Raw genomic sequence first — 13,079 nt, 5'->3', positions numbered from 1 at the left:
GGTTTCCCATAATGTCAAGAGATGGCATGCTGCAATGTAAAACATGTGGTGCTTTTTGTGCCAAAGCTACTCCTGGGCTGTGAAAAACTAGAGGGTTATGGAATAATTTAGACCAGCTCAGTATGCAGGTATTTTTTCGCAAATCACCCACACAGGAAATTTTTTTTACCACCAATGAGTTAGTAGTAATCACTGAGAGCTCCCTATACATCTGGCTATTGTCAAATTCCCACTAAAAGAAAGCACAGATGTAGGAGGCCTCATACCATTATACTCCACCACTCCACAGCCTCTCCTGGCGTTCTGCAGGGATGCCATCTCCGTCCAAGTGTTGGTTATTGGGTTGTACTTTTCCACTGAGGCCACACATGTCCAGGAGTCGCAGCCACCAACAGCATACACCTCTCGATTCAAGCAAGCCACTCCTGCTTGGTAGCGCCCTAAAAAAAAAAAACAGGTATTATTCAATGCAACATTTGGATAACATCCCAATTTGGTATCCACAGTATAGAAAAATAAACGATTTGCAGTTTTGCATTAGAAAAATTGGAATTATGAAACTATTATAATAGAGTACCATTGACACATTACACTGCTGTACCTGGGACACTCACATGCATTGCACTTCTCATACCTAAGGATGGAAGTATACATGCAAGTACAGTCAAGCACTTCAATGGACATGTCTACTACAAAATGGCCTGTGTAATTAAGGAATAGCTGTGCTGGTTCTATTGCGAGCTGTTTGGTGACAACCTTTACAACAAAGTGACCTGTGTAACGAATGACTTTGGAGGTCCCAAGCACTCGTTAAAGGCAGATGACTAATTGTAAAGTTACTCAAGATGCAAAAATAGCTTAAAGGTCAATATAATCCAACTAAATCCCAATTTTATCAACCATACTGAGTGGAAGATCCCAATAAGAAATATGGGCAGCGTACTGCACTAACCAGCGACTACGAGTGAAGAACGATTTAGAGTGAAATTTATGTATTTTTGATATTTGCCTCAGGTACTGGCTTGGCTGTGTCACTAGACCTTGGAAATTGTCAACAAGAACACTTAGTACTTTGCACCATTCTTAAATACTTTTCCAGAACTGCACTAATTAACCCATGAAGTACTCAATTCTTTACTCTTGGCAGAAAATACAGTATGCTTTAAGCTACTTTTCTGGTAAGATGGTGCAGGCACAAGGCAGCGAATTACTGCAATCTGTACGGCTCACAAAATGGTGGTGTCATTTCTATAGTGCTTCGAGATAAGCTCTATTTCCAGTTCTACATAGCAAAATATCCAGAGAATTTTATCCATGCTGCTTTGCCGTATCATCCGTGGTAATCCATGGCCTTGCACCGACTCCATTTTGCCAGACAGAAAGTTCGTCATATGGCCAGATGCTTTGCTGTTCGGAAATATTACATGCCAAAAACTAGCAGGCTAGAGTGACTTATTTCACTCCTTGCATTCGTGACCAAGAGATAGTACATCGCATATGACAGAGACAGGTATGTGTCATATAATTCAATCTAACATTGAGTCATACTTTCACGTAGCAAAATATAACCCAATTACCATGGAAGGCATAGTAGATCACTGCCAAATGAGCGGAGCGACACTTTCTGTGACCAGTGGCTACAGTGCACCACTGGCATTTGTGGCCAAAACAAAGCATGTCACATGCTGGCAGCACAAAGGTGGACTAGTGATACACACTTTGAGGTAACATTACATTCACACATCAGAGTTGCATTATATGAAGTAGTTATTCCACAGAAGGCATTGCAGAACAAAAACAGCAGTGCAATACATGCGAAGCGAGACTTCTATGACCGCACCACTTGCGTAGCTTCCACAGCATTGCCTGCCGAGTATGAAATGGAGTATATAGCAAAAGAAATAGAAAATGGTCTCATTAATGTTAATCCTTGAAAAACAACAGTGCTTGAAAACAATATATGCCTTCGTTCACTAAGCACATCTCTCTGATTTTTTTCCCAAGGCTTCTAGGTAATTTTATCACTAGCAGCTTCCAGGCAATGTTTCTATAATTTGTGTGCCAAGCATATATGCTGATATACATGGTGCCACCCTTTTGCCATTCTTATGCCGTGCAAGAGCATTCTTCAAGACCACTGCTTAGTACCGCTTCATGCTGCTGATGGTGCCATATGTTCTGGTTGTAACTACAGTGCATGAGGCCCATAGAGATTGTCTCAAACTTTGCAAAGCCATTCATGCTCAAAATGAGCACAGTGCCACTTAAGTAAATACCAATATGCTGGAAGTAAGAAAGCAGAAATACAACGAATCTGTCTACAAACAACCAAACCTGGGTGACCCAGCATGCCTGTACATTACGCTGTTGTACGCCAGTGCATTACTTAAATATACTTTTTTTTGCTTGAAAAATGATGTGATTATTGGTTTTTTCCTGTGCAGAGATGCTGTTCGTTCAGTCACATGGCACTAATTCAACCTCCATGAGACTACATCCTGTGCAGAGATGCTGTTCATTCAGTCACATAGCACTAATTCAACCTCCATGAGACTACAGACTTGTTTGAATGATTTGAAGTCTGAATTATTCATAGCTATGTGAAATATGGAAAAGCAGATTATGTGATCTGCTCAAAAAAAAAAAAAACACTAAGCAATATCTGATACATTCCTGAGCAAAAGTACATGGATTAGAAATTCCATAAGTAAATTTCTTTCACCTGAGGACTGCAATCCAAACTTGGACTTTCAAACTTTCCAGTGCACTCTTCAATTTCAGTTTGTGCATCTGAATTACGAATAAACTGTTCTTTGGCAAGTCTGTGGTCCACATACTTTTGTTCATCGGTGCACATACATATAAAGCCAGAGAAACTGTCTAACAGGTGTACCATTCTGCCATTGTCCTTTCTGTGTCTATGCGTGCCTTTTTTCGTCTGTGTTTTCCATGCACTTGAACCAGTTCCTAAAGGTGGAATATCAATGTGCCCAGACTGCCACATTGCCATTGTTCTGTGTTCAAACGTAGTCATATATAATCGACTGCCTAGCAAGCATATAGAATTCTGCCATTTTATATTTCCAGTGCTCCGGGAATGACTTTTCAGCTACTATGGGACACAAAGCCAATGTTAACACTACTTTGCCTCGGAAAGCAAGAATAAGTTTACTGAGAGCTCCACTTTCCATTTCAACGGAGCAGTATACAGTGCCACTGCGCTGTTACCAAGCCATGAACCTTTAATAGGCCACCTGAACACTGATTTCTCATGAGGCAATTTCCCCCTCTTCCCTCCAGAACTCCAACCGGAACAGTTGGAAAAGCACTGATTTAAAAGCTACTTTTTAAGTATCTATTTGAACAAACCAAAGAAAAAAAGAAGGTGCACATGTAGACATGATGTGAACATGACGAGAACTGAGGAAACAAAAGCTGATTTCACATAAACAGATAACTTGCAGACATCCTATAAATGTGGCACATTTGATCAAATGACTAAGTTATCGTGAAAAATTCAGTTGCTCTACATGCCTGCTCATTAATCCTTTCAGTGTCATTTTTTTTTCTAAAATATAAGACAAACACTCGCCCGGTTTGGTCCTCAAATTCCTATCTGACAGAAAGAATGTCAAAAGAAACATGGCGAGACAAACTCAAAAACATACCGGTACATCAGTGATGCTGAAAGGATAAACCAATAACTCTGCTTAGAAATAAAGCCTCCTACAGCAGGGCTATTTGGGCAAAATATTAAAGAAGTGACCTAGCATTTCTGGCCGAAAAGAGATAAACCTCCCTTTCTGAAGCCTCCATAAATTGTAGTTCCTGTGCTATTTGTCAAACGAATAAGTGACTTATTTTTGCCATTTCTGTGCAGTGGTTGCAAGGAATAGACAATGAAGATTAAACTTTGAGTAAATTGAACATTATGCTTTCCTAAAGTACACCCATTTCACTTCCGAGTGAATTGTATCACTTCACGTGACTGCTTGGGTGAAGGCACTGCTATGTTTGAGCGGACGTTTGAAGTGTGGCATTTCGGTAGTAATTGCGAGATGTATTTTTTTCCTCCTTGTTGTAATGCTTGCACCCAATAATTAATCTGTGCATGTAATTAGAGCGGGTGATTCAATGTTATTAATCAAGAAACTTAGCATGACTGACTGTGCAACAAATGAATATTTAATTACTATAATTATGATAAGTCACTATATAAAATGCACAGATTGATTCTCCTACCTTGACTTGCCTCCAGCACATCGGTACAAAATAATGTAATTTTCACACATTTATCGATAGCTAATCAAAACTCGTGACTGAAGGGGATATTGTAAAGAACTCTCAGCGGACCTATGCAGTTTTTCAACATCATTAAAGATCAGTGAAGTTCAAGAAGCTTGTTTATAAAGTTTATGAAGCTGTCACCCTCTCCTGCCAAAGCAGATCATGCCACCATGATGCACTATGCACTCTGGACACTAGTTCACTCCTACGACAGATGCATCTACTGCAGGGATGGAAGTGGCCAAGAGAGTTTTGGAGTAGAACACATGCGTTTTGTTCTCAACATGAGCGAAATACAGAGAAAGAAATTATGTTCTCTGTTTGACTTTCTAGAACACTGTTAGGTTACGGCAAATCAGTTTTGCAGAAGCCCGCAAGGTGGAGGAAAGTTCAGTTGAGGAAAAAAATGTTATACACCCGACAAAGTATATGCATTCCTCGGAAACCACTATTAGGCTACATACTGGATGTGGCAACTAAATTTGGCAAAGAAAAAAAAAAATACCAGGAAATTTACACGAACAGCACCTACTGTACATTGATGGGCTTTTGCTAAGGCTAGTAAATAGGTTTTTTCCTTTGTACACAAGCAACTAATATTTAAGTTTATTTAGCTAACAATAATGATCTCACTTACTGGGTAAGGATATTGAATAATGCAAATCCTAGGTTGCTTTAAATCTAGTTATCGCTCATTTTAATATCTGCCAAGAACATTTTCACTGAAATCTTGTCGATTAGGTGAGTTCATAAAGTTCACTAATTAAACGCATTTATCCACAAGAAATACTGACTGTGACAACTATGAACAACACCCATCAACAAGTGAACAGTGTTCGCGTGATGCTCTCAGTTATTTTGTAATTCTTGGCAAGATTCACTTGGTATAGCAGAGTACCACAGAATAGATGTGAAGTTACTTTGTTGGCCATTGCATGTTCGCCAGTATTCCATATAACATGGCAAGGAAAAAAAAAGCGGCAACATTTATGAAAAGAATAAAGGAAAAAAGTGTTTAGTGGCTTTCGGATCAGCGTTACCCACCAATCTTTTGTGCAAGTTCAATTATTACGGCTGCCTCATAAAGCTAATGTAAAACTGCAACCGATATTTTGAATGCCAAACAATGGCATTTATGTTTTACTACTTGAAATAGCCCTGGGAGTGGAAATACCCAAGAAAGTGGATGGGAGAACGGCGCCGCGGTAGCTCAATTGGTAGAGCATCGCACGTGTAATGCGAAGACGTGGGGATAGGTTCCCCACCTGCGGCAAGTTTTTTCATCCACTTTATTTCCATTTATTTTTAATTTGTTTAATTCAAACGGTAAGTACAAGTAATTTCCTCTATGTTGTCCGTGGTGTCATTGTTTGTTGGCTTATCATGATAGGATTAATAAAAATTGTCCCCTCGGTTAACACCTTTCTTCTCGTTCCTTATATAACGAAGGTCTCAAATCTGGCAACATTGATGCCCTCAGATAGCATGTGTGGGTTTATTGACCAGTTGCCTTCACCCAAAAAGATCATGTGCTAGTGATGCCTGTGGTAGAAAGGATGTTCCCCATCCACCACCACGGTTTGCGAGTGGTGGCGCTGGCTAACAATAGTTCTAGTAGTAAAAACGAATACCCAAGAGAGTCGATAGGAGAACGGCGTTGCGGTAGCTCAATTGGTAGAACACTGCACGCATAATGCGATGACGTGGGATCTTTCCCCACCTGCAGCAAGTTGTTTTTTCATCGACTTTATTTCTATTTATTTATAATTCTTTAATTCAATTATTAAGTACAAGCAATTTCTTCTATGTTGGCCTTGGTGTCACTGTTGGTTGGCTTCGCTGCGTGTTCGGAAAGTATTAAGAAAGTCAAAAACTGCGTTTATTTCAAACAGCCAATGAAATACAGTGGAACCCCGGTTATACGTCCCCCAATTCTGCAACGACCCGGATTTCACGACGGATTAGCGCAATCCCGGAGAAGTCCCCATAGAAGCAATGCATTAGAAACCCCAGTTATCCGACACAATTTCATGCCTGACCCGCATTATACGATGACCCTCGCGAAGTGCGGGACGAAATGGCGGACGAAAGAAAAGTGCCACGGGTCTGTTTGCTCGCTTCGTCTCTCCGCATGCGGAGCACTTAACACCGCTCGACTGGTTCGCCCCGGCGCAGCTCTTTTCCCGGCTTCATCTCACTGTTCATTTCTCTCTCCCCCACCAGCAGCCGCCTGCAACGCTCGCTGTGCTGAAATAGCGCCTTTTCTTCTCCACAATCAATTTCTCCCTCTCTTCTTGGCAGCGTCGCCTCTCGTTGCGTTGGGGAAGCATTTCTCTTCTTCCAGTTTTCCAGCAGCAGATCACCGACAAGGTAGCGTGGAGAGGCCTAAATTTATCGCACGTGTTCTTCGTCGTAATCCTAGCGACCAGCGTTCAGCGGAGGTTTTGAGTTGTGTGGAGCAACCTGACGCACGATGTCCCGAAAGCAGACAGTTCTGTCGCTCGGCACTAAGCTGAATATTATCGAGGAAGCGCAAAAGCGGAATGGAGCCACGAAAGCCAGCATTGCCCAGGACCTTAAGATACCCAAATCATCGCTTAAGACGATCCAGGCAAACAAAGCAGTGATATTGCAGAATGCCAACAAGTTCGGGCTCAAGCGGAAAGCGGCAAAAGAAGGACAGCATGAGAAGTTAGAAAATGTTCTCGTCAAGTGGCTGCATCAAGCACGGAGCTCTGCGATCAACGTTGATGGCACCATTCTAAAAGATAAATGGACCTTGCGGCATTGCGTCTGGATTGCTTTAAAAAAACGAAACAGGATTGTGTACAGCCACTCCTGCGGAGAAAGCACTTCCGTGGACATTTCGATGGTGAACAAGTGGATGGAGTCGTTGCCGGGGATGATTGCTGCATACAAGCCCTGCGACGCTTTCAACGCCGATGAGAGTAGTATTTTTTACCATATGCAGCCCAAGCAAACATTTGCGTTTAAGGGTGCCAGCTGTTATGGTGGCCAGCGCAGTAAAGAGCGTGTGACAGCACTATTCTGTGCTAATGAGGACGGTTCCGAGACGATGCCCATGCTCAATGTTAGAAAGTTTAAGTTGCTTTAAGAACTTGAAGACGCTGCTGTGCAGCTACAATTTCAACAAAAAGGCGTGGATGACGTCTTCGCTATTCAGTAATTTTTTGCAGCAGCTGGATAACAAAATGGGTGCTAAGGTGAGGAAAATATTGCTTTTCGTGGACAACGCACCGTGCCACCCACCTGATACGTCCAGCCCGAGGAACATAAAGGTTGTTTTTTTTCTGCCCGACTGCAAAAGCCGGCTGCAGCCGCTGGATGCTGGCATCATTAAGTGCGTCAAGCAAGGGTACCGGAAGCGGTTAGTGCAGCATCGGCTGGCGGCTATGGAGTGCAGAGAGTCGGAAAAAAAGATAGCTGTGCTTGACGCCATGCATTTTATTGCCAGCTCGTGGAACGCAGTGTCGCGAAGCCCAATCGCTAACTCGTTCAAGCACTGTAGTTTTAAGCGAGAGACTGCCTCCTCTGCTGGGGACGCAACAACCTCGACGCTGCTCGAGGCCGATGCAGGCTTCGCCGGTGCCGATTTCGACGGTTTAAACCTCACCACGACCTTCGCCGAGTGTGTGGAGGCCGACGACAACACTGCGATCTGCGACAATGTGTCGCTGGATGACGCCATCCAGTAGGCTTTGCCTAGTGCCGACACCACTGCGACATCGGACGAGGACCACGACGACGTCACAGATGCCGTGCCTGTGCCTACTACGTTCGCCGAGGTGCTACGGCACATAGACGGCATCCGGAACTTCATCTGTTCACGCGATGCCGCAGAGGACCTCCTTTTGGACGTAGCCCAACTCGAGCGAAAGCTCTTGGTTCACGCATCAAACAAGGTCCAAAAGAAACTTACCAACTTTTAAAAAAGTTTGCGCCGGCTGGCGGGAATCGCGGCAGTGGGCAGTGGAGTGTCGTAAGGGTTCGTTTGAATAAAGCATGATTGGTACCTGTACTGCAGCATTAATTCTTATCGCATTTACTTTTTGGGTAATTTGGGTTTCCAAGCCTTGTAGAGCATGTTAGTAGTTTACATTGAGGTTTCTCGTAGATCCATCGCGCGAAATAAGTAGTATATTTATAGGCACAAATTATGTTCGGATTTTACGACACCTGCATTTTACTACACTTTTTCGCGGTCCCGAGAAAGTTCTATAATTAAGGTTCCACTGTATTACAAAATGTGATTTATTTTAAAGCTCCAATATTCGGAAGTCCCAAGTAGCTGATGTGCTCTTCTCAATGCAATTTTGAAAGCACAACTTTGAAGAACCTGCATAATGTGCCAGCATGTGTGAATTGCTTTTCAGAAAAGGTGCTGCTAGTAACATTGTGTCAGTGTCAAGATGACGCACTTTATCATGACTGCTTACAAAGGGCTGGGCATGTCTGTCAAGTACACTTCTGAAGGCCCCGAAACGATGAAAACAGTGGCTTACCTAGCAGCATAGGAGCAGCACTGCTCCAAGCTTTGGTGAGGGGGTCAAAGACATCACAGCACGACAGGCCACGCTTGCCATTCCATCCACCCACCACAAAGACCTTGTTGTCCAGGTTACAGACGCCTGCAGGGAACAGGAAGTGCAGCTAAGCCACTGTGGAAATGCTTCCCCCAACAACCAGTGACAGAGAATGCCGAGGTGATGAGTCATACTGCCATCACGCTCGCTGTAGACAGCCATCGCCGTTTTTTTTTCCTTCACTCACACATTCTCATTCACACCAGGAAATGCTGTTTCCTTGTTGACAACATCCTAGGATAGGATCAAGGAATGATGTTGGTGAACCTGGACAAACAGGCTTCAAAACTACCACACACACAAAAAAAGTAGCTAAAGGACAGCCACAGATGGATTTTATAAAGCATACACACAACAACTAAAGCAAGCACAGTGCCAGACATTAAAAATAATATAGGAACTGGAGGTTGAATACATGTGTTGAGATTCTATTGCTAAAAGCCTGACCATAGAAAACAGTGAAACAAGGCTCCAATGGTGCTAACATTTACAAAAAAGCATGCACGAAAACTACTATGTTTAAGTGATTAAAAGATTGTGCATGTGAGGCCCACAAGAAAGATGAAGCAGTCAAGAGTGACAGGTGAAAAAGTCCCCGATGATGTGCAGCAGTATGGCAAACAGCATACAAACAGGCAAAAACAAAGAAACAGGACACCAATCCTTGCAATATGAGCAGGTGCACCATGCGAGTGTGCAGTGAATATAAGCACTGACTGGAGATGCATTAATGAGTATGCCAGTATTTCACAACAGAGGCACCAGGCCAAATCTCCAGATGTGCCAAAATTCTTTGTACTCTTCTGCGAGTGAAAGAACAAAAAGTGGGAGGAGGAAGAGAAGGCAAGTTTCTTACAAACACATTGAAATATAGAAAAGAATAAGAAAAGGCTGCGGACAAGATGAGGAAGCAAGAAAAAAGCTGCAGCTGGTGTTGCAGTTGCTGCCTTGAAGGGTAGCAGTGTGGATGTCGTATGCAGCCGAGGGGGCAGGAGAGCTGTGGCTCAGCAGAGAAGCCTGCAACTGCAATCCAACGATCTAGGGAAGGTAAACGATGCTCGCCACTTGATGGTCATCCCTATGTGCTTCTCTTTTGCCTGGTACCCTGGATGCCCACACTGTCAGCTTCACAAGTCCTCACCTGCACTGCCTCTATTTTGTTTGCACTGCTTTGGTGAGCAGAATTTTTGCACTGCTGTATTTTACAGTTTCATGTTCTCTTGCTGTGGCGGGAGGCAGTACTAGGAGTGTAGTGGGTGCTGGCTGATTCGACCTGAAAGCACAGCAAAAATGGAAACGGAGCATTACGTGCTTTTACTGCACTGAGCCATAGGGCCCAAAAGTTCTCTTGGCTGGCATTCTTCTGCCCTCCAACTGAGATGCACAGACATGTGCACAAACACACACACGCACGCTCACTGAGACAAAGAGGCACATAACACTCCTGAACAGACCCACGCAGACGCCAATAGCAACAAAACAGCATACAAAGACAGAGAGCATGAAGTGATTATTGCTCCTTTTGAGCAAGCACAATGAAGAGATGAAGATAAAGCCATGAAGTCTAAAGTCTGTTGTAGGCCTGCAAAAAAAGATCCCCAAATTGTGTGTCCAAGAAAAAGTAAGGCATGTGAACTATGTGACACAAATGTGAACAAGAATGCCAATTAATTGTAATATCGAGTGAAAGACCACCTTGCCACCTTTCCACCCTTGTTTCCATGCTACAACTTTAAGCAAATAAGACATGTTTTCTATGATACTGACCTTTATGTAAGAAAGAATCAGTACAGTTATCTAAATCTAATTTTACAATGGACAATAACATTGCACTTGCACATATATATGCACTTGTTGATCAATGAAAATGTAAATTTTATCTTTTGTTTAACACATCAGGAGTGCAGGTTGAAGCAACGTATCACCACTACGCTTAGATTTATTCACTGCTTATAAGCTAACTTTCGAAGGGACTTCCAAAGGTAACTTCCAATCACCCCTTCTGAAATCTGATCCCAATATAGCTGTGTTTGTCAAACTTTTAGACATCATGGACCTTATAGGGCTCATTCAGAAACTGCCTCGAGTGTTTTTTTTTTTTTTTTCAAAATAACAGTAGGGTTAACTAATCGCATTGTATAGTCCCAATTGCTTGGATTCACTTTCAAAGGATATTGGAAAGATTATGTTGAGTTCTGGAGACAAAATCACTAATCAGTTTTTCTTGATAAAAAAAACTGAGGTTGAGAACGTTGCTCGACATCATACCATGCCACATTTTTTATTTGGCTTGCATAAATTTAGAGAATGCAGCTTCACACAGGTAAGTCATTCAAAATGCCCTGCCAGATTTCACTCAAGATAATTTCAAATGACTCATGTTTAATATAGCCATACAGCTGTTCATAAAGAAAGGTTTATTTAACTGCATAATGGAACAGATAATTGTTTCCAGATTCCAACAAATATCACTGTGGATACTAAATTCCAAAATTTTGCATGAATTTAGCCAATAACAAGAACAATGCAATCTGCACTACATGCCATTGGCGCTTTGGTCTAATGTACCAAAAACCATGACTTCTGATGCTTTCCCCCAGTAGCACAATGGTGAACTCACTGCAATGACAAAAGATGGACAATTGACTGAGTAATTAACATCCCAAGGTGACAGATGCCACAGTAGAGAGGTCTGGTTTAATTTTGACCACACAAGCCTCTTAAATGTGTGTCTGAAGGTCGGTACAAGAGTTTTTTACATTCTGCCCCAACTGGAATACAGCCAACATGGCAAATTAAATGGATCAGTGTGCCTCACTACTGGCATTCGAAGTTACTCGCGGACAACGGTGATGGAAGACTCGCCCTTGGCAGTTTTAGCAAGAAACTCAATGGACACGGATATTCCTTGACACTTAGAGTTAACTGTCTCAAGAGTGCCCGTAAATCTGTGGACTAGGTTAAAAAACATCGCACAGAGGCTAAACAGTCTAAGCAGAAGGTCCCACGATACAACACTACAGAACAATATGACCAGACTACTATGTGGCAGGCGCAATGCTGCTTAGCAAAGAGGAAAAGTTCTGCATTCAACAATTACAAAATTTGTTTTAACACACTGCCATGATCAATGCTTGCAGGCCATGCACAACAAGTTACTCACCCACATGCCCACCCTAAAACAATTTCTGCTTCATTTTCTTTTTTCAGAGCAGCCAAAGACTGGAACAGCCTTTCCCACAACATCGCTGCCATGACTTGCCCATTGGCCTTCATGCAAAGCATAACAAGTGTGCTTTCGCACTGAGTCATTGTGACAATTATACCTTCTTTTGTACAAACCCACCTTCTATGTAATACCCCCACAGGGGTCTTAAAGAAAATAAAAATTAAATGGAATGAAAATGAACAATATGTCCCATGGTGACAATGAATGTGAGGAACTGGGAGAATCTAGAGATTTGAATTATTGTTAGTAACAACAATTCTTTTGATGTGCTGACATGGCAGTGTACCCATCTCTATATTTTAATGCGAGAGCATTACTTGGCTCATTGTGCAACACCACTGTCATCAGAAAGCGGTAGCAGAAAAACGGCTTGCAAATTATGTCATCTTCATTGAAAAAAAAAAAAAATAAATAAATAAGAAAAAAAGTGGCCATGGTGAGGATTTGATCCTCTGCCCCACCGCCACTGCTACTACTCCGTAGTTGAGCGTGCTAACCACTGCGTCACCGTTGCAACAGACAACAGTGATGAACATCTTTGAGGCTGTGCAAGTGGTTGGGCTCTGCCTGGCAGGCGATTCAGTGCATGGCGCAGTGCAAGCGCATGGCAGATGAGGAAGGATGTCTTGTCACATGCCTCAACGTGCATTCTCTACTGAAAATGGATGAAGTGGGGCACGATGTGAATGTCAACACAGGTGACATAGTTTGCCTCACAAAGACATGGATGAGGTCAGATGACAAGGGACAAATCATAAGATACTCATTCGTGTGCGCCGCTCAGCAATCTGACAGTGTTGCTGCCGATGTTGCGATATGTGTCAAGCCATGACTTCAACTACTATCCCTCCAGCTCAGAGACTGCTTCAGTGCAGATGGAGAGATGTGCACTTTGCAGTTTGTTGTAATGGGACTTGTGGTTATGTGCATATATGTGGCGCCAAATCTGTCGCAAACAG

General features: G+C 42.7%; 1 protein-coding gene across 7 annotated transcripts in view; it reads right to left on the bottom strand.

The window, feature by feature from the left end:
* LOC135906166 (influenza virus NS1A-binding protein homolog B-like) overlaps positions 1-13,079 on the bottom strand; it is a 92,597-nt gene that overhangs the window by 5,437 nt on the left and 74,081 nt on the right. For all 7 annotated transcript variants that reach the window (XM_065437414.2, XM_065437415.2, XM_065437413.1 and 4 more), the window contains 2 exons: positions 8,811-8,936; positions 267-440 (listed from right to left, as the gene is read on the bottom strand). In XM_065437414.2, the coding sequence (XP_065293486.1) occupies positions 267-440; positions 8,811-8,936 (300 nt within the window). The remainder of the gene's footprint in view (positions 1-266; positions 441-8,810; positions 8,937-13,079) is intronic.

This window comes from Dermacentor albipictus, chromosome 1 (genome assembly GCF_038994185.2).
Source record: "Dermacentor albipictus isolate Rhodes 1998 colony chromosome 1, USDA_Dalb.pri_finalv2, whole genome shotgun sequence".
Taxonomy (NCBI): domain Eukaryota; kingdom Metazoa; phylum Arthropoda; class Arachnida; order Ixodida; family Ixodidae; genus Dermacentor; species Dermacentor albipictus.
Note: the sequence above shows the minus strand (reverse complement) of the source record. Positions and strands in the feature narration are given on the sequence as shown.